The sequence below is a fragment of the Leuciscus leuciscus genome (assembly GCF_965113295.1).
Source record: "Leuciscus leuciscus genome assembly, chromosome: 1".
Lineage (NCBI taxonomy): Eukaryota > Metazoa > Chordata > Actinopteri > Cypriniformes > Leuciscidae > Leuciscus > Leuciscus leuciscus.
In genome coordinates, this window is record NC_138725.1 from 35,673,515 (window position 1) to 35,694,957 (window position 21,443).

The 21,443-nt window shown below is 37.0% G+C and overlaps 2 protein-coding genes and 1 long non-coding RNA gene across 3 annotated transcripts in view; 1 reads left to right on the plus strand and 2 right to left on the minus strand.

Moving 5' to 3' along the window:
• Positions 1–266: 266 nt before the first annotated feature.
• Positions 267–15,285, plus strand: rtbdn (retbindin). Its single transcript, XM_082164896.1, has 7 exons — positions 267–384; positions 1,297–1,487; positions 1,640–1,727; positions 2,902–3,030; positions 3,137–3,233; positions 10,024–12,816; positions 14,052–15,285. Exons 1-6 carry the CDS (start codon positions 296–298, stop codon positions 10,369–10,371), a joined length of 942 nt encoding a protein of 313 aa, XP_082021022.1. The 5' UTR covers positions 267–295; the 3' UTR covers positions 10,372–12,816; positions 14,052–15,285.
• Positions 5,491–16,556, minus strand: LOC309495375. Its single transcript, XR_014204641.1, has 3 exons — positions 15,665–16,556; positions 15,499–15,566; positions 5,491–6,895 (listed from the first exon to the last, which is right to left on the minus strand). It is a non-coding gene; the product is annotated as an uncharacterized lncRNA (long non-coding RNA).
• Positions 16,557–20,446: 3,890 nt separating this feature from the next.
• The window catches only part of junbb (JunB proto-oncogene, AP-1 transcription factor subunit b), a 1,672-nt gene continuing 675 nt past the window's right edge, over positions 20,447–21,443 (minus strand). Inside the window, exon 1 of the mRNA XM_082164908.1 lies at positions 20,447–21,443. This exon is cut by the window's right edge and continues 675 nt beyond it. Coding sequence (XP_082021034.1) covers positions 20,860–21,443 — 584 coding nt within the window. The 3' untranslated portion in view covers positions 20,447–20,859.

Genomic DNA, 21,443 nt, shown 5'->3' on the forward strand with positions numbered 1-21,443 from the left:
TAGAAACAAGGTCACATGAAATAAAGCCACATTACCTATTATTATTATTATTATTAGAATGTATGATCAAAGTGTCTTTGTTTATATCTATGTCTATTTATAGTCTTATTGCTTTTATTATTTTCCTTTGATAACTGCACTCACTAAGAACAAACTAATGCTAAATGCGTGTGTGCGCGCGCGTGCGTGCGTGCGTGTGTGTGTGTGTGAGAGAGAGAGAGAGAGAGAGAGAGAGAGAGAGAGAGAGAGAGAGAGAGAGAGAGAGAGAGAGGGAGGGAGGGGCGTTGTCATCGAGATGTCCTTCGACTATAGCTCGGGGAAAAGAGTGAGAGAGCAGATCAAACCGGAGAGCATCAGAACAGCCACTGGACGCAGCAATATCAGGTATGAAGGAGTTTTATGGACATATTAACAGTCATTTTGTGTTTTAGAAGATTTTAACTCTGACGTGAGGTGTTTAGCCTACTGTGTACAGTTTGAGTAGATCAGTCTGTGTAATTCTTCATCCTCTTATGCAGGACTGCACGACACAGTTAAAGGACATTCATATGAACAGCACAATTAATCATGATGTTGTCTTTTATGATTTATTTTCCTCTTAAGATGAGCTGTGAAAACTTTGGGTTGAACTGAACCTGTTCATTACTTTGATATATCAAACTAAAAGTTTCTGTAGGTTGTGAGGTAAACAGTGCATTAAGATTTAACCTATAGGCTACATAAACTCAAGTGTATTTTGTAATTTAGAATGAATTTATTGTATTATTTTTATTTTATTTGGGAATATTATATTTTATGTTTTAATGCATTATTTGATTTCAGTTTTTGAATATATATTTATTTTATTACATTATTATTTTTTTCTGTGGAATATATATAGTCTATGATGTTTTAATGTATTATTTGATTTCAGTTTTTATTTGGGAATATATTTTTATTTTAGTTACATTATTTTTATTTTATTTCTAATTTGGGAATATATATTACATTTTTTACTTGGAAAAAAAATTCTTACTTTCTAGTTTATATTTTCAGAATTTTGAGTTTAGCAGGATTCCTTTAAATTCTCTTAAATTGGTTGAGGATTTCAGACAGATAAAAAATAACCAGTGATTAACTGAGCTGATCTGTTTATATCTTTTTAAATGAATACTTTTATGAATAAGTGATTGTGAAGCGTTATATAATTCGTCACAGAATATGAATAAATTAATGCAAATGTGAATCAAAGTTTCATGTTCTGAAGCATCATAATGTTAGTTGATGAAAGTCATAATAAAGTGTTTCCCATCCCAGATTATTTCTTACAGTTGAAAAACAAACGCAGGTGAAAATGGGCATGTCTAGAGTTCTGCTTGGCCTCGCCTGCCTCGTTCTATTGGCTGCTGCTGTGATGAGTCACGAGGGGGCGTGTCTTAAGGACGGGAGACACAAAGCCACGCCCAGTCCTGAGCCCCGTCTGAAGGACTGCTCGCTCTACACAGAGAGTGTGTACACACTTTATAGTCCTCTCACAATCACAATCACACAGTTGATTCAAAACTGGTCCAGATCAGTTCATTAAAATCTTCAGATTTTGAGTTGGGACTGTATTGTTTGTAGTTTGTCTCAGGTTGTTAATGTTTCTGTCTCTGTTCAGATTCATGTTGTTCTGAGACGGATGTCCAGGATCTCTCCGGCTCTGTGGACAACTCTCCCTGGGATAAGTGTGGTCTTCTCAGCCCTCTGTAAGAAAATATTCATTTCCTAAATAGATATGATTAATATTTACACTGTAAAATCTGGAAATTGATTGATTCAATCAAATATGATTTGTTAACTGCTTTTAGCAGGTGATAATAGTTTTGCCTCATATTTGTGTTCAATAAAATATTTTTTTGATTTTTAGTGTGAAGGATGATGCACAATATGTAAACAAGATTTAATAATAATAATAAAAATAAAAACTATGAACTAATTTGGCATGTTATAATTTATAATCTTTTATTTTTATTTTATTTTTATTTTTTCTATTTTTTTTAATTTTTTTATTTTTTATTTATACCTATGTTACTTGTCACTTGTCTTGTCACTTTATATTGTATGTGTACTGGAAGCTACTGTCACCAAGACAAATTCCTCGTATGCGCAAGCATACTTGGCAATAAAGCTCTTTCTGATTCTGATTCTGATTCTGATGTTTAAGTATTTCCTATTAAAACAGGAAGTTGTGATTGAACATGTTACAGGGTTTGCCCTTTTTTAGACTCTAGATGGCAGTAGGTATTTGTATGTTTGTTTGGTTGATGTATTTACTGTAGTTAGTTAATTAGTTATTTTTAATCCTTGTTTAATTATTTAAATAATTTTTTGTATATTTAGTAAATTATTTTTAATCCAGGTTTATTTGTTTATAATTCATGTTTATATATTTTTTATTAATTTTAATTAATTAATATATTTATTTTTTATCCAGGTTTGTTTGTTTATAATTCATGTTTATTTATTTATTTATTTATTTATTTATTTTATTTTTTTATCCAGGTTTGTTTGTTTATAATTCATTTTTATTTATTCATTTACATATTTAGTTAGTTATTTTTAATCCAGGTTTGTTTGTTCATAATTCATGTTTATTTATTTTTAATAATTTTTATTTATTTAGTTATACATTTAGTTAGTTATTTTAAATCCAGGTTTGTTTGTTTTTAATTCAAGTTTATTTATTTTGAATTCATTTTTATCTATTTATTTATGTTTCGCTTATGTGTGTGGTTTTTGTGCTTGTGAAGTTTTGTGTAAATGCTCACTATTGTTTTACTGAATGTGTTTGTGAAGTACCATCTCTTTTTCTTCAACTAAAAAAGAATATATATATATATATGTATATATAACAGTCTCTCTCTCTATCTCTCTCTGTAGCTGCGAGTCCTTCCTGAAGCGCGCGGTGTGTTTTTATCGCTGCTCTCCTGACGCTGCTCGCTGGCCACACCCACATCATGACTCCTCCCTGAAAGCGGTGCCTCTGTGCCACAGCTTCTGCAGAGACTGGTGAGGCCCCGCCCACTCATGCTCACACACTGTCTTCAGGTCCAAGGCCATAACCTTTTATGATGAGCTGTTGGTAATATGATGACCAGAGATGTCACTGTTGCAGGTATGAGGCCTGTAAACTGGACCTGACGTGTGCTCGAGACTGGGCCACCGACCCAAGAGGACAGAACTGCACCGGCGGCTGTGTGTCTTACCAACAGGTAACATCATACCAAACATAATACATCAAACTCACTACTAGATCTGTACATTTCTGAAGAAAATGTGATATTCGTCCAGGCAAAACTAACTGATGTGTGTTTTGGGTGGTTGCTATGCAATTGCTAAGGTTTTTTAAATGTTTTTAGTGTGTTTCTAAAGGGGTTTTAGTGGTTTTCGGCACATTGATGTGTGTTTTGGGTGGTTGCCAGGGTGTTGCTATACAGTTGCTACGGTTTGTTTATATTTTTAGTGTGTTGCTAAAGTGTTTTTAGTGGGTTTTGGCACATTGCTGTGTGTTTTGGGTAGTTGCCAGGGTGTTGCTTTGCAGTTGCTAAGGTTTAAAAAAAATGTTTTAGTGTGTTGCTAAAGTGTTTTAGTGGGTTTTTGGCACATTGCTGTGTGTTTGGGGTGGTTGCCAGGGTGTTGCTATGCAATTGCTAAAGTTTTTAAAGGTTTTCAGTGTGTTGCTAAAGTGTTTTTATTTGGTTTTGGCTCATTGCTTGCAATGTGTTCCTAGGGCATTGTGGGAGGTTGCCAGGGTATTTCTATGCAGTTACTAAGGTGGTCTATTTTGCTAAGAGGTTGTGAATGTTAAGGTGTTCTGAGTAGTTTTTGTCACATTGCTATGTACTGTATTGATATGGTGTTGTGGGTGGTTGCCAGGGTGTAGCAATGTAGATTTATTAATGTTGGTAATGTGTTGCTAAGTGGTTGATGTGTTAAACTTTGGCAAATTGCTAAGTGTACCTAGGGTGTTGTGGGTGTTTGCCAGGTTGTTGCTATGCAGTTGTTAAGGCGTTGATAATGTGTTCTAAAGGAGTTTTGCACATTGCCATGAGTTGTGGTTGGTTGCCAGTGTGTTGCTATGCAGATGCAACATTTTTGGTGTGTTTCTTAGTGGTTGCCATGGTGTTGCAAGGACTTTTTAATATTTTTATTGTGTCCCTACGTTGAGGCTGAAGTGTTTTGAGGACATTTGAAACATTGCTGTATTGGTATGATGTTGTACGTGATTGCAAGCATGTTGCTATGCAGTTGCTAAGGTCTTCTGAATAATGTTTTAGTATGTTGTTAAGTGTTTGCTAAGGTGCTCTGAATAGTTTTAGCACATTGCTATGTATTGCTATGGTATTATTGGTGGTTGCCAGGGTGTTGTTGCTAAGTTTATTATGTTAGAGTGTGTTGCTAGGATGGCATGATTGGCATGATATTGGTATGCAGTTGTTAAGAAGTTCTGAAGAGTTTTTTACATGTTGCTATGTGGTTGTTTAGGTGTTCTGTTACTAGAGTGTTCTGAGTAGTTGCCAGGGTTTTGCTGTGTGGTTGGTAAGGAATCATTCATGTCTGGGGCTTTTGTGTTGGGCTTTAATTACACAGAGGGACAGTTTTAACCTAATCTCCAAACTGGGACTCAACAGGGCAAGATAAATAATGAGGTTTGTTCACATCACTAGCCGCGTTTCCATTAGCCTTCAAATTGCGCATTGAAAATACGCCCAATGGAAGCACGTCAATTTTGCAAAAACTCCCATGTATTGCAAAAAAGTTTTTTACGCTCGCATGAGGTGGTTTATCAGGCAATTTGAAAAAGGAATATTTCGCAAAACTGTAATGGAAACAGTTTTTACGCATTTACAGGTCACCTGACGTAGATGGAGCGGTATGTTTGGACAGAAGACGAGACAGAGTTCTTCATTAAACTCATAAAAGACAAAAGTGTTACAGGAATACTAGACTCTAAACAACAAGGAAATGCCACAATCAAGACCCTTAAAGCAGATATGAGGGAGAAATACCCAGAAACACCTCATATGTACCGCTCCCAAGTATAAGGGGTTTCCCTTGCCATTAATGCTTGGATAACACGCCTATGTCTCCTTCCATTAAAAAATAATGGCTAGTGCGGTGGCTGGGATATATGTAAACCCATACCAACATCGGTTGCCATAATTATTGGAATGACTTATCGCGAGAGGAAAAAATTACGTTTCAGTCGCAAAACATCAGTTAATGGAAACGCTGTCATTTCGCAATAGTTTTTTATCAACATTTACAAAATAGCGCAAAAGTTCTGCACAAATCAGTAATGGAAACGCAGCTACTGTCTGATACAAACATCACTACAGAGGTTTCCCACATAGCGATTTTTTTTTCGGGACCAGCTCCGGTCCACAAAGCCCCTTTTTTACATGGCCCACATACTGCAAAGAATGACGGCCCTGGAGTGACCAAGTAACTTGCCAGAGTCTCAGGCAATTACAAACCCATAACTGGTCCAGCACTGGGCATGAATAGGTTTTAGTGTACCGATTTTCAGCCTTAAGTAAACCAGAAACGGTTGTGTATGCTGTGTACTCTGAAAGATTTTATTAAATCATTATGCAGAATTTTTTTTGACAGGATCATGTAGACTCACACAGACATCAATAATCGGAGTATGAATCTCAACAATATATATAAATATTCAGATCAATTCTGAACATCACAAAACAAGCTACTAGTCACAAAAATCTTTGTTGATTGTCACCATTGTTGAGATTCGTATGTTGATTCTTTATGTTTCTGTGCTCCTGATGTCACAATACCACAAGGCTACAGTTAACCATGTGAAATGAACTGTTAATGTACTCAGAGATTTGACTTTAAGTGATATCTGGGAATCTTGCCACTACATGATGACGACATCCCCAATAAGTGACCAACATCATCTGATGAGATTTTCTCCAGCAATCTTCTTGCCATAACAAATGTGTATCAGTGACACAAAAGCAGCAAAATAAATACTAATGTTAAAAACGTAAGGGTCAAGAGCCCAACTAAAGCAAACACCGATAATCATAATGGTGACTTCAAACTTTTTTTTTCCAATAAGTCTTCAACACCTAAACCTCTCAATAAGAACTTTAGTATAAAATAAATAGTCAAACTGGATTGTAATAAGTGAATATGCTGAGATCTTGAGAGTTCTGTCAGTATTTAATGTTCTGTTGCTCCCAGTCATTTGAATTATTTCAGGAAATACCTGTAAAATAACAGTGTTTTTCTGTAAAAACTTTTAAGGATATTTTCTGTAAAAATAAATTGCACTTTATTTAAAACAGAATATTTTACTTTAATTTTAAGGAGATAAATATCCACAACAGGAATAAAATACGGTGTATTTTATGACAGCATATTCATAAAATAATGCCCCTTGATAAACAAAATGAATGATATATTGCATGATTATGGTTAAACGATCACAGACATTTTAATCAATTCAGTATTTCAAACTGTAGTATTGGTAAAAATTAAGCTTTTAAATGCCAAGTCATAAAAGATGAAACAGTATCATTTCAAATGAAGTAAATTGTCAATCAGTGAAGTCAACTGCATTAAAGTGCACTTAATTGGCCCAAGGTCACAATCCTGATTTGGAGCAGATGATCACTGGATTGATCTGAGACACACACTCCTCCCACCAACAATCGCCCTCATGTTGTTTGCCGTGATCATGCTCTGCCATCATTGCCACACATGGCCCAGCTCTGGCTGACAGGAGACATGCCATTGCCAGCGTGAGGACACATTCGGGCTAAGATCACTTGCTATGTGGGTTGTTCACATCACCATCAGAACTGGAGAGAGTATGTGACTTCAGGCATGGACACAGCTGGAACGTCTTTGGAAACACACACACACACACACACACACACACACACACACACACACACACACACACACACACACACACACACACACACACACACACACACACACACACACACACACACACACACACACACACACACACACACACACACACACACACACACACACACAAACACACACAAACACACAGTGAACGTGTCAGTTCATGTCACATTTCCTCACCACTGACATGCTGTACATGTGAAAAGAGAGAGAGAGATGTGAATCAGTGCAACCGGCCTTTCAAGCGTCAGTTTCAACGCTGAATGTGGTTGATATAATCTAATTTGTTGTTTCAACATTGAAAAAACATTGCAACAGTGCAATACAGTAATGGTTGTAAAAATGTTACAAAATACTTAAAAATCAACATTGAATTTTAACAACATCTGTCACAATATCAATGTTAATTTGATTAGCTAAATCAAAACTGTGATCCAATTTTGATTCACTCATGAATAAACAATGCATTATTTATTTGGTGAATGGAGTTGTCCAGTAATACCAAGATAAAGCAAGCAAGTGATCATGTGATCCCAACATGATTTTTAATGTTAAACAGACTTTTCTGTCATTCACTTCTTTAGGGGTAAAATAGTTTTTATGAGGTTTAACAGTGAGCAGGACTTGATTTAATCATGATGAATTCACTGGATGGTGAAAGTGTCTCTCTATGAAGGTGCTTGATAAATCAGAGAGATAAAGCCGGATGTCAGCCGGAAATTAAAGTCATTTCGGAAGTGGAAGTTATGATTTTCATAAAAGATTATACTTTTTTCGCAGAATAGCATGCAGTGATGAATCATTGCCAATAAGAGCAGGAACGCGAATTAAGACAGTAAATCGAGTCATAGTTGATCCCATGTTGGTTTTACGATCACTGTGTTTCTGTGGAAATGCAGCTGGCAGTAAAAATTAATAATCAACACAATCATCATCACATGTGCATAACCATGAGTGACAGAGAAACACACACACACACACACTTCACATGTTCTTCTGAGGGGTGAAAATCACAGCCAATAATGAGATAGAGAAAGCAGAGGAGGTGTGTGTGTGTGTGTGTGTGTGTGTGTTCTACTTTGTGGAATCATTAAAGCTGATGTGCGAATTTAACGACGGATAATGTTAGCAGCGGATCTGAAATGTTTTCTCATCATTACACATAATATTTTTGATGCTACATGGATGGTAAGATCCCTCATAACTGCAGCTGTGCTCTTCACATTGCTATAGTAATTACATTTTTATTTCCCCAGTTGAATAACTAGCAGTCTGAAGAACTATTAAGGTTGATTTTGGTTGTAAGTTCCGCTGTAAATGTATATTTACTGCTAGTTTTTTATGTTTTAAAAATGCACAATACCAAGCAATTACACACTGCAATCTCAGCTTTGCCACAAGGGGCCACTATTGCAGCATTAGCGTGAGTCTTCTTCTACAGTCAGTTTTCTCATTGGATCAAACCAAAGACTTTATATATACAAAGACTATGCACTCATGTTACTATGAACGGGAGAATGTGAAACACACAATATGGCGGAATAAGTCCTGCTTCTAAATATAAGAGCCAGTCGCCAATTGGTAAAGTGATCGTGTCACAGTTTAAGATGCGCGCTTAGGACTTAACATGAAAAATAAGACCTTTTTACCACTATTTGAGTGGTAAAAACCTTACCTGGTGCTTTAGAGAATTAGATGTTTCCCCATTCGAAGAAATAGAAGCTTCACTATAACTGAAATAGCTGCTCGAGAGGCATTTCAAAGATGGCCGCCGAGTGAAATGACTTGCCTTAAAGGAGCTATGTGTAGGTTTTTACTTAAAAAAATCTTTAACATAGAGTTTTCATTTGTACATGTATGACCCAACCATGATGTAATAAAAAGAATGACACCTTGACTGTCCACCACGGTTGCCTCTATCAGCCTGTAGGCTCAATTGTGTGTGGAGGAGTCGGGCCCGAATCAGCGCGAAAATTCACAAAATGTGACGTCATGCGCGTTCTCGTCTACTTGGGCTTACATCCGTACGGCACGGCAGCCATTATTAGTAAGCAGCGGCAATCGGTAGTGTTTTCAAATGGTGTTTTCTTACCTCAAACATTATGCTGGTGAATCTCGATGAGCCTTCAGTGGTTGTTGCGGCACCGAGAACGAGCATTAGACTGCCTGCAGTTCCTCTAACGGCCACTGGTGTCAGTAACTGTTAGAAATTTCAGAACCTACGCAATGCTCCTTTAACCCTCTGGTGCTCTTAAAAAATTAAACAATAAAATTGAAAAAACTCTGGTGCTCTCCACATGTCGGTCCAAAATGACAGAAATTGATTTATTTCAAGGAAATGAATGTACTCTATTTTAGTTCGATAATGTTTTTTATTTAATATTTTGTATTTTTAGGGGATTTTATAGTACTAAATTATATTTACGCAGTATTTATAAACCATTTATTCAGTTTTTGAGCATAGACCTGAAAATACAATTTCCAACTTAAACTTTCGTAAATCTTGAATGCTTTACAGCACAGACTTAAGTTTGATCTCTTTCAAAGACAACACTTGGCAGATTATTGCTGAAGTGAAAAAAGTTACAGAATTTTACGTTTATTGTTATGAATAATGATAATATTCTAAATTTTTATATGAAATACATATTTTCAAAAACATGTTTTACTCTAAAACTGAGAAAGTTAAAGCCACAAATTTAAACAAGTCGATTAAAAAATTTGAGGTTGATATCTAAAAAAATTAGCTTTCAGTGAGGTTTTGTTTGGCTGCAGTACCAAACGCTTCCACTAGATGAAATTCGCCTCCCATTCATTTCCAATGCGCACAATTGACCGCGAGGAGCACAAATGTGACTTTTTTCCCCCCAGACCATTTAGACTTCTCGAATCATGCCTATGATTTTTTTTGTGCGTGTTCACATAGCAAGTGCCAAAACCTTTACCAAGTTTCGTACCATTCCAATTAAGTAAAAAAATTAAATAATTATGTTACTTTTTCGATCAAAAATGACCGAAGTGCACCTCTACTTTGATACTCGTTTGCGTACTTGTAAGCATGTTCTGATCATCCATGCATCTGTGTTTGTTGATCAGATGTATCAGCATGGGCGAGACCTCTGCGAGAGTCTTTGGGGAGACGCCTTTATGACGGTTGAAGACGACCCCGGGGAAGAAGATGGCGTTGAAGGCCTTAGCTGCGGCTGTTTGACACTCAGCCCCTCAGATCGAGAGGTGATCGCGGCCCTGAGGGTTCAGGAAGGAGACCCCGAAGAACTGGACACCACCAAGAGCGGCCTGCCCCAGTACAGAGCGCCCTGCCCCCCTGCGCAGCCTCAGACACGCAGCGCCACAGCACCACCACAGGCCCGGAGGAGCAACACCGTCCTGCGCAAACGCTCCGTTCTGGCTACCGATATGGAAGGCAGTGGAAGCGGCTTCTAGAACATTTGTGTTCTAGATCTGCTGAATGTTTGTTATCAAGTATTCTGTTCTTATCTTATCGGTTGAATTTAAAGTAAACAAATGCTTTCTACCGTAATTCTATTGTCTATTTAACACAGTCGACAAAACAATCCTGGATAGACTTAAACTAGTTCTGTAAATTTAAATTCTGCTTATTTTAACCTCTTAAAGGTGCATTGTGTAATATTTAGGAGGATCTGTTAACAGAAATGCAATATCATATACATAACTATATTTTCAGTGGTGTATAAAGACCTTACATAATGAACCGATATGTTTTTATTACCTTAGATTGAGCCATTTCTATCTACATACACCACGGGTCCCCTTACAGTGAAATGCGCCGTCATGTTTCTACAGGAGCCCTGAACGGACAAACACGTTTTGTCACTATTTTGTTCTTCGTGCAAAGAAGCTAAAGCTAAAGTCAGCAAATAAAACACTGACACAATGATGAACAAGTAACAATAATATTCGCAATAACATATCGTTTTACTGAATAATTAAGTAAACCCAATTTGTTAATTGATCTTTGTAAAGAAACCTCATTGTTTAACTGGCTACGCTCTGCTGTCTCAGACGACGACATCACTTCCTGTCGGCCACCATAACTTCTGTTGGGTGCAATTCACAACCTCACCACTAGATGCCGCTAAAAAGCACACACTGCACCTTTAAAGGCAACATGACAAGTTGAATTTAGGTCTGAATCTTATTGAATATTTGGTGACACTTTACAATAAGGTTTAACTACATGAACGAATGATGAACAATACTTCTATGGCGTTTATTAATCTTAGCTAATGTTAATCTCAGCATTTACTAATGCATTTTTTAAATCAAAGTTGTGTCTGGTAACATTAGTTAATGCTCTAACCCCAACATGAACAAACAATGAATAAGTATTTTTATTAGGTAACATTTAACAAAGATTAATAAATGCTGTATAAAATGTATTGCTCATTATTAGTTAATGGATTAACTACTACTAATAAATGAGACCTTATTGTAAAGTGTTTTAAAATATTCTTATTAACCTGGAAATATGACAAATTACATCAGGAATATGGATACCGAATCTTGTTTTATGTTGAATTGAACTGTTTATTCAGTGTGTTTTTGTATTTGCCCACTGCATGAAACTACATCATTTACAAATATTATTATGGCATTTTTGTCTCAGTTTAGGCTTTGTCTAAATGTTGCTATTGTCTCTTGTTTCTATAACTGTGATATTTCATTATAATCACAACAAATGGAAGTATGGATGTCTCATTTCTTCTAACATCACATTATCATACATGCATATAGCCTAATCTTTGCATTTCACACAGTCGTATGTGTAATTTATGTCTGTGTGTTTTGAGTAAATGACTTTATTAGTGAAAACACAGATATGATTCAGCTGTCATTTACTCAAAGTATTTATAAAATAATGCTGTAAAGAAAACTGTGAGAGCACTGTAAATTCTGTTTGACTAGTTATGAATGAGTGTACTAGTTGACTGTTAAACAGTGAACGTGAGGACATTGTGTTATGTGTGTATGTAAACGGATGGTCAGCGTGAGCAGTTTGATGTTTCTGTATTATGTGGCTGCCTTGAGTAAACGTGTTTCTCTTCTGATCTTATGTCTTTAATTCATAAATAAACTAAATAAAAAATTATTCTTTTACCTGTTTTTTTTAAATCAGTCTAACCCATTTAATCCCGTCATTGTTATTATCCTGTTTAGTGTAAAGTATTGTTATCAATTAACCATGTGTTTATCTTGCCAAATTTATGCTACATTTAACTATTGAACTTAAATTATAGCATGACATTCACAATATGTCATAAACAACGTGATTATAAGATATACCCCTGGTTTCACAGACAAGGCTTAAGACTATAGTCCCAGACTAAGTGTTTGAGCTGTTTTAACTGAAAGCATATCTTAAAAAAGATCAGTGCCATTGTTTTTTTCACTAAAGATGCACATCAGTAGCCTAATGTTTTTTTCTTCTTTTTTTTCAAAGGCATGTTTATAAAAGCTACATAAAATTGTCCTAATTGAATCCTGGCTTAATCTAAACCCTGTCTGTGAAACCAGGCATAAGTGTCCATGTCCTCATAGATTACAATTTGTAATTCAGAGTTTTCTGAGGGCTCCGATTTGTACCACGTGACCACTGCAGATTAATTTTGGCCTTGATAGTGTTGCCATAGACACGCACAATTCCGAATCCGAGGACGTAAACAGCTGTGTGTAGACCACGTGTTGACATCTGGTAATTACGGTAATTACGACAAAATAGACTATTTGTTGTACACTAATGTCTGTTATTCTGTTTATATTTGTCCCGTATCACTGTGTAGAATAGACCTATTCACAGCAGCGCCATCTTTGATTTAAATAATGAAAATTAAAGCGAGCCTGTGTGAGGCAAGGGCGAAATTGTCAATCACACATTGGGGGGGACAGCTGTGTACTTGGTACCTCTAGGGGGGTCCGGGGGCATGCTCCCCCGGAAGAAAATTTTGTACATTTTAAAGGTAAATTCATTAATCTGGTGCACTTTGAGTCACCCGAATCCACTGTTAAAAATAAATAATCCACCCGCAAACCGCCCGAACCTATGATATTCTCTGATTTAGATATCTGCATCTGATCATCACATTACAATTATTCAAATTCTTAGTGTTAAGCATGATAATATGGTAACATATCACACTGACATGCTGATTTAAAATGAACATTTATTTAAAATAAAAGTTCTTCTTTTGGCAAAATTATATTTCCTTAATAGCCTAAACAGAGGCTTTACTCCCTTCAAACTTAAAATTGTCAATTTTTCATTACATCACTGTTTGAAAACACTCAGAATAGTTTTTTGTACCTTTATAAAGGGCATTTTCCCCCCTAATTTTATTAACTGTATGCTCCATCTTTCATTTCAAATTCTTAAATTTGATAAATATCCAATTAAAATAATAAGACACTAGGCTGTTACCAATCAAATTAAATAATTTACATTGAAAAATTATAACTGTATTAAATTAGATTATTTTAAATATTTTTATAACCGCAACAGAACCATCACGGTGGGGAAAGTGTATCTGACCATGTGACTGTCTGTCCGAGTTTTGTCGAGAGCCGGAGGCGGCACAAAATTTGACGGAGGCAGCCGCCTTATAATTCTTTATGCAGGAAAAACTCTGGCAATACCCATAAATGGAAACATAAATTTACAACTGTACTTCGGTTTCTCTGCGAGGACACCGCCGTCACCTGCCATATGAGATTTCACCATGTGAGACGACACCGCCGTCACCTGCTCTGTCAGATTTCGCGCTCCTAACTCTTCTTCTGTTTGGTTTTTCCTAACTCACTGACGGTGCACGAGCTACTAAAGGTATAGGGAAAACATGACATGGATTTCAGGAGAAATAGGTTTTGTTATTGTATAGTGTAAGGCCAGTCGAATGGATTTGGGAAATGGACCGGCCGGGATTTTATATTTTCGGAGCTGGAAAGAAAGACATATTTGCAATCACATCGATATTGCCCGCATAATCATACAGTATGATCAAATATTGGGGGGGACAAATTGTCCTTCTTTGAATATTGGGGGGGACGTGTCCCCCTGTCCCCCCATAGAATTACGCCTATGGTGTGAGGGATAGACATAAATGTGTTTTTAGATTGTTCTGCTGACGAAACACTGCAAAAATGTCTTTCCAAGAAATTTCAGTTGAAAAAACAAACAAAACAAAAACAGACAAATGAGCTGCCGAAATGTATAAGTGATCTCGAAACTTTATACAGCGGATGCCACTGAACACACGGTAAGTTTATCCCTCACAGCCTCGCGCTCATACCTGTCATGGCGCTGCTCTGAATAAGGTCTGTCGCGTTTATTATTCATTAGCTAGGCCTATTCATCACTCAACCAAGTTAACATAGCCTATTTTCTTCAAAACCATTTTGAATTGCTTTATGACACTTGCAGCACTAGATGGCGCCATGAACCCATTTTAAGGCGAAACACATTCATTGACCCTGTGATGGTGTTTGATGCTGAATTCATGATCAGCTAAACCCAGGCTTGACCTTTAGCGCCTTGTGACCCAATTTATCTAACCACAAAAACTCCCACGGATCACAAGAAAAACATCTGGTTTAGCCAAATACTAGCTATATTTATGTCGGCAGTGTTATTTTAGTATAGCATATTGGTATTTTTACAACATTAGCTAGTAGTCATATTTTGAATACACCTACACACACATATATTTATACACTCTTAAGAAAAATGGTTCTGAACAGTACCAAATTAGGGTTTTTCGGCTTGTAACAATAGCAGAACCCTTTTTGGTGCTAAATAGAACCATTTATACAAGGTTCCATAAAGAATCAAGCTTTGAAAGTGCTATATAGGACCTCAATGGGGTTATAAATAACCTTTTTAACAATATTTATTTTCATTCATATTAATATATAGTATCTTCATATTATTAATATTACTATTATGAATATAATTTTTATAAATTATTTATTAATATAGTTTTTTTTTTAGTCCTCTTTGCCTGGTCTCATATCTTGTTGCCTTCACTTGGGTTTTATTTATTTATTTTTTTTTTTTTTTAACAGCATGTTGTGTCAGTTAGGTACTTTCATTTTTTATTGACATGGCAGACTGTAGCAGAAATGACTGTACTCTAACAACCGTTGTTTTCTGAATACATTAATAGGCTAAATAACAATTGACGCTGAACACGATATAGATGTAATGAAGACCAAGTTCCCATGAAATATTTTCACAATCCCCTATGATGTCTTAACGTCCTTCATTATGTGTGTATTCTGAGTGGCAGTTTCTCTCTGCAGACGATGAGGTTATGATACGTGACAACATCTCAAATACACAATTAAGTTTAGAGTTACATTGTGTCTCTTCCTTTTGATTATGTACAAACAAATTTGTTCATGAAGGCCAAAATTAGCTAAAAGAAAAAAAGTGATGGTATAATCATGGAATAGCTTTAATATTTTTTGTGACTGGGTATGTTTAGGCATAAAGTCATAATTTAAAAATATCATACATTTTATATCTCTGTTACTTACTTTGTGGAGAAGAGAAGATGAGTATCCTTAACTGAACAGAGCTGCTCACACTTCCATGTTATGTTAAACTAAAAACACAAAAAGACATGATTGTTAGGAAATTATCGTTACAATTTTTACAATGGAAGTTATAATTTTTTGACATTTTAAGAAAAAAATCATGTACCTGTTGAGAGTATGTTGACAGTCTGTGTAGTAACTGTAGTTGTACAGCTGAGCTCCAGAAAATCAGTAATGATGAGGTGGCTTTGACAGTTACAGATTTGAAAGACAAAAAGGCGGGAATAAAGAACCATAAACTCTAACACAAAGAACCATTTCAGCATATAAAGGGTTCTTCAGGACGATACGGTTCTAAATAGAACTGTTACTATGTGTAAAGAACCTTTAAAGAACCATCAGGTTGAAAAGCAGCAAACCAATGATACTCGAGTAGCCTACATTATGTAACAGTCGTGCTGTGTCAGAGTCGGTGGGTGTTTGACGGAAACTGTCACTCAATCTTAGCCTCAGCATTCATTTATCAGTCTTGGAAAAGACAAGAAGGTATATTAATGAGATCGAAGGAGAGATTTACAGTGTGAGTGGGAGAGAGGAGATGAAATGTGCAAATCAGCGTGTGATGGAGGAGATGAGCCCACATTTTGTCGTCATCATCCGTCACTGATGTTTCTCCCTCTGCAGCCTACAGTCTGTCAGGCGTTAGAAAGCCTCTTCATGTAGAATAGAGGGGAAGTATGAAGAAGAAATGCTCCAGAAAGCTCTTCAGGCTAATCACGAAGGCGGAATAAAAATAACACGCGCTGTTCTGTTGAGAAACTTTGCTGAATGAGCTTTGACTCATTCATGAGTGCTGCACTTTTACAGGCCTGTGAGACATTCTTGTGCCAATTAAACTGGGGAAAAAGCGAAACGAGAGAGAAACAATCATATATTTAAATGTCGGACCGAGAAATAATGACAACTGCAGCACCATTTTACCGTGTCGAAACAATGGAGAGTTTAACACCACAAGCTCTCAAGGACATTTATGGTAGGCTAATGATCTTTCGGCGCTACAACCTTCATTCACGCTCTTCCATTTCGTGCGAGTTGCTTCTCTCTCTCGCTAAAGACGCTAAAACGCCACATTAAGAGCTCAAGATGACGCGGTTATTTTAAAGTCCCCCAATAATTGTATCCCTTAAAACCAATCTTTGATCACCGAAATGACATATTTAAAAGTTTTTCCCTTGAAAATAAATTCTTCATGTCTTAAAATAGCTTAAATGTAACTCTTGCCTCATTGCGGTTCTATGAATATGCAAATTCGTTTGTGACGTCAGTAACACCAGCGATTTCAAACCGTGTTTTTGAGACTGTCTTTGGTTCGCTGCAGTTTTAAGGAGAAAATACTCAACAATGGTGTCGACTGATGGATTTGCACATGGTTTGTCTTAAAGCATTATTAAAAACACCACACAGAAATATAAATTACATTAAAAACTTGATTTTCAACACAGGGACTTTAACAGCAAAAACACTGTGAGCAGTAAAATAGATGAAAAAAAAAAAAAAAAACAACGATGCTGCAAATATAGTTATTTTTATCTGTCATTTTACATGACTCTTGTCATAAGATGTTTTTCCATCTACATTTAGCATTATTAATCACATGTTAAGAGCATTTCAAAATAAACAATACCCCTGATATAAAGTATGATGAATCAAACTCAACTTCAATATTACAACTAATTGCTGGTTAGCACATATACAAAAAAATAAAACGGTTTTGCAACTATTTGAGAGTCTTTTAGAGATCATGTCCCAAAAGCTTATTTTAAAGAATCATATGCTTAAGGACTACACAACATTGACTCCTATTAGCAAAATGTCAGCGAATTTCGCGTGCAGAACGGTCCATTGTCCATTAGCCATGTTGAATAAAGCACAGGACAGTTACTTTTAAACCATGCAGTTTTTTTTTTGGTTAATGTTGCGAATCCGAGGAGAAATGTGTGTGTTAAAAGTTTCGCCCTGGATTCCAATTGGATTGACTGGATTTCACACGCGAAAATTCACTAAACAGAGGTTAATGTGACCGCTCCTTTACAGTCGCACTGGAGGGCCTTTACCATGCAGCTTTGTATGATGATTTCCACTGAAACAGGAAGCTAAGGCAGGAATTATTGAATGGCTCCTTCCCCTTTTCATAGCCAATAGCATTTAGTTTACCTCACAGACTGCAAGTCGTACTTGACTGCACCATGGAAGCGAATCCGAGCGCTGATGATACGTTGGATTCAATAGTAGGCTAGAGGTGTGAATAAATTCTAGCCATTTCAGTCTTAATCAATGTACAGTTGGAAAAAGAAATAAAACTCGAGCGTTTGAGCAACCGAACTACAACCCATATTGCTCCGTGACGTGTCAAAGGTCGCTTTGACCAGGTGGTTTTAATAGCATAGGGGGTGGAGCTTTAGATTCTAGAGAGCATGTGATTGGACAGAAGATGTGATGAGAAGCTGAAGTCCATTGTGATGTCATAAAAATCCCTGATCCATTTTAGCAGAAGTGAGAGGCTGTACGTTTTGAATGATTTTATCTCCTAAATGCGAATTTTGTCATTGTTTTGGAACACGCCAGCTTTATTCATAACCTTAAGACTAACATATTCATACTAAAAGCTAAAAAAAAAATACATTTTGATTTTAGGGGGCCTTTATTTATGGAACCTTCACATAGAAAATTCAACAAACATCAGAATGGAACAAGGCCATTTAAATGAAAGAGAGAGTGGGTGGGGGGGTGAGATTGTTCCACAAGAAACACTCGTGAAACTAAAAGAGCTGTTGATATTGTAGAGTCTCAGATGAAATGAAACACACACGACGGTGTGCACCTTTAAAATCTCCAAAACAACCTGAGCTCGCGTGCGTGTGCGCGCGTACTTTCAGCGCTTTGATGTGGCGCCCTCCGATTTCCACCTCGAGAGCGAGCAGAAAAACACGCAGGTGGGTCACTGACGTCACTGACAAGTGGACCCGAGTGGGCTTTTCTCACCGTGCCAAAAAAAAATCCCCGCTCCCGATTTCCAGCGATCGAGTGGCACAAAAAACAAACGTCCCACGCGTTTCAGAGACTAGCTTTGTTATTTGGACTATAGTTTGTGTGTAGCTAAAATGGTATTTTCATGGTAATAAAGTCTACTTAAAACTACCATGGGCTATTATTTTAGGGGAATCATTGTTTCAATATTTAATAAATAAATCCGTTATTGAGGTAATTAATTCAGAAAGATCAGCTCAGGGTCACATAATTCCATTCTAATGTTCTTCATTCCAGCGGCAGTGCCAGACCCGGTTCTCTTTATAGATCTCATGCGCGCCCCTGCCGTGCGCGCCTCCGGTTCAGTCATTCCAGAGGGCGCAGTCACTTCCCAAAAGACATATTCATCTCCAGAACACATCCAAACCACTAAGTAATATGATGAATTAGGAACAGATGATTCGGCTAATACTTAAAATTGTTACAATTTGACTGAACTAAAAAACAGATTAAACCAGTCTAGCTGGATTGGGTTGTTCTCCTGTGAAACCAGTTTAGGCTTGGACCAGCAAACCAGTTATCTTACAGTATCTTACACTGAATTGGGCCTAATAATAACAGATACGTTTATATTCATGCGTACTGACTCTAATCTCTTCACCTATAACATAATTCAGCTCCTAAAATAAACTCTTGCTAAATCTAATGCTGTTTGAAGGTGTGTTGACCCCTGCTATCTCTGTATAAAGTTCATCATTGTCTTTCTTGTGCATCATATCCTCCTGAGACACAACAATGGAGTTTTTTTTTCCCCCAAAGACATTATATTTTATAAATTTCTTTGACAACATACATGTCACAGTTTTAAATCAAATCATTCTGTTATATCTTTCATAGAAGAGTTGAGAATCATCTTTATACAAAGTTTGGGTAAAAAAACTTGAGACCTAAGAATTGATTGGTCAATTTTAAAATCATGTCTTTTAATTTTCCTAATAAATGAGTCAGTGTCCACAGAGGACATGACATTACATATGAATCAAATTAATTGACATGAATAGGAAAAAACATTGTTTGTTTGTTTTTTAATTCACCAATCAGTTTTTAGGTCTCAAGCGTTTTTATCCAAACTTTTTATCAAGACATTTTTGAATAAAATATATATTTTATTCCTATAGAACTTTTCTTTTCTTCCAAAAATGTCTTTATTCAATTAGTTTCTAATGCTCAAAACAATGTAATGACCTATAAAAAGTATATATTTTTTTACTTTTATAGTATAATATAGTTAGATAATATTAAACTAATAAATAAGTTACATTTTAGCATTTAAATATTATAATAAATAGACTAAATAATAATTTACAATTCTAAAATGTAGTTTATCTTCTTATATCTCAAAAGTTTTTGAATATATTCTTGATTAGCCTATAAGTTCCGCATATTAAAGACTGCATCATTGTTTCCTTGTAAGCGTTCAACCCACTAAACTCCATGGAAACACACACACACACTCACACACACACGCTCACAGTGGTCTTGTCCAACTTCGGAAACCCCCTGTCTCTCTCTCTGATCCTGGATCGGTTAACTTCTCCACTCGGGCTTGTGGGTGGAGAGTGACGTACGAGAACCAAAAAACGACCATATATGGAAGTGCTGCTGACGTCAGCAGGAAAGGCCTAGTGCCCCCTTTTGTGAACGCGCAAATGCAAGTATGAATCTATACACACGACCCCCATAAAACAGCTGATTACTTTACAAAGAGTGAACAAACATTCAAGCCATAATCAAAATGTTCGTGTTTTGTGTCTGAATGACATGTGGACTTCGAGGAACGGTCAGCATAAGAATTACATAACAGCTCGAAACCAAGACAATAAACATAACAACACAAATGAAAACCCATACACATGGAAAGTTATATTTCAAAATCTTTACTTAAATAAACAGCGCACACACATAAAAAAAGAAAGAAAGACAATGTAAACATGTGACATTGGTAACATAGTGTCAGGATCAACCTGAACAGTAGCCTAACAATAATTTATGAGTTCAGGATCGGTTGTATTACTGCACGACAATATCAGATGCGTTCACATGATCAAATACACTTTAGATCATGACAAAAACACAGTTTTGATACGGAGGCGGCGACTGGCCTTTTCCACTTCGTCTCGGAGCCTCAGAGTCCGTTCCGTCCCGTTCTGGACGGAGGGTTCGCTTTAATCGTGTATCTGAACCCAGGACGTGTCCAAAATACCTCAGCTGGTGCGTTCTCACCGTGGAACATAAACAATTTCCAGTGTTATGTTTATCTGAGTCCAACCGCGTTTAAAACGCCTCCATCTTACTGGTCAGCATAAGCTGACAGCCGCTGTTCATGTGTCTCAGGACCTTTTGTTTAAGTTGCGCCACCTGTTCCCGCAGAACGGAGGCTGTGTTGGACAAGCCAGCGTTATCAGACTTCAAAACCTTGACTTTGTCCTCCAGCCGCGAGATGCGCTCCAGTTTGCGCTTTCGGCATTTAGTGGCCGCAAGTCGGTTACGAAGCCGTTTGCGCTCCGCTTTAATGCGTTCCTGATTCTCCATGTCGATTGGAGACATTGGTGGTGACGAGCCGTCGCTGCTGTGCATGTCGGGAACGGTCTGCGGTTCTTCTTTCAAAGGCACGAAGCGCTGTGCGGAGTGCTGGAACGCGTGCGTGTTTTCCGGGTGTTGTATATGGGGAGGCAGGTAGTTGATGGTGGTGGACGGGTGGTTTGGTGCGGGGCAGTACGCGTTCAGCGTCGTGTAAATGGGAGGCTCGGATTGCAGGGAGGAGCCGAAGACGGACGCTGTTGTCGCGCACGTCGTGACGCCGCCGGCTCCAATCGACACGTTGGGCGGGGGCATGTGGTTCATCTGGTGAAGCTCAT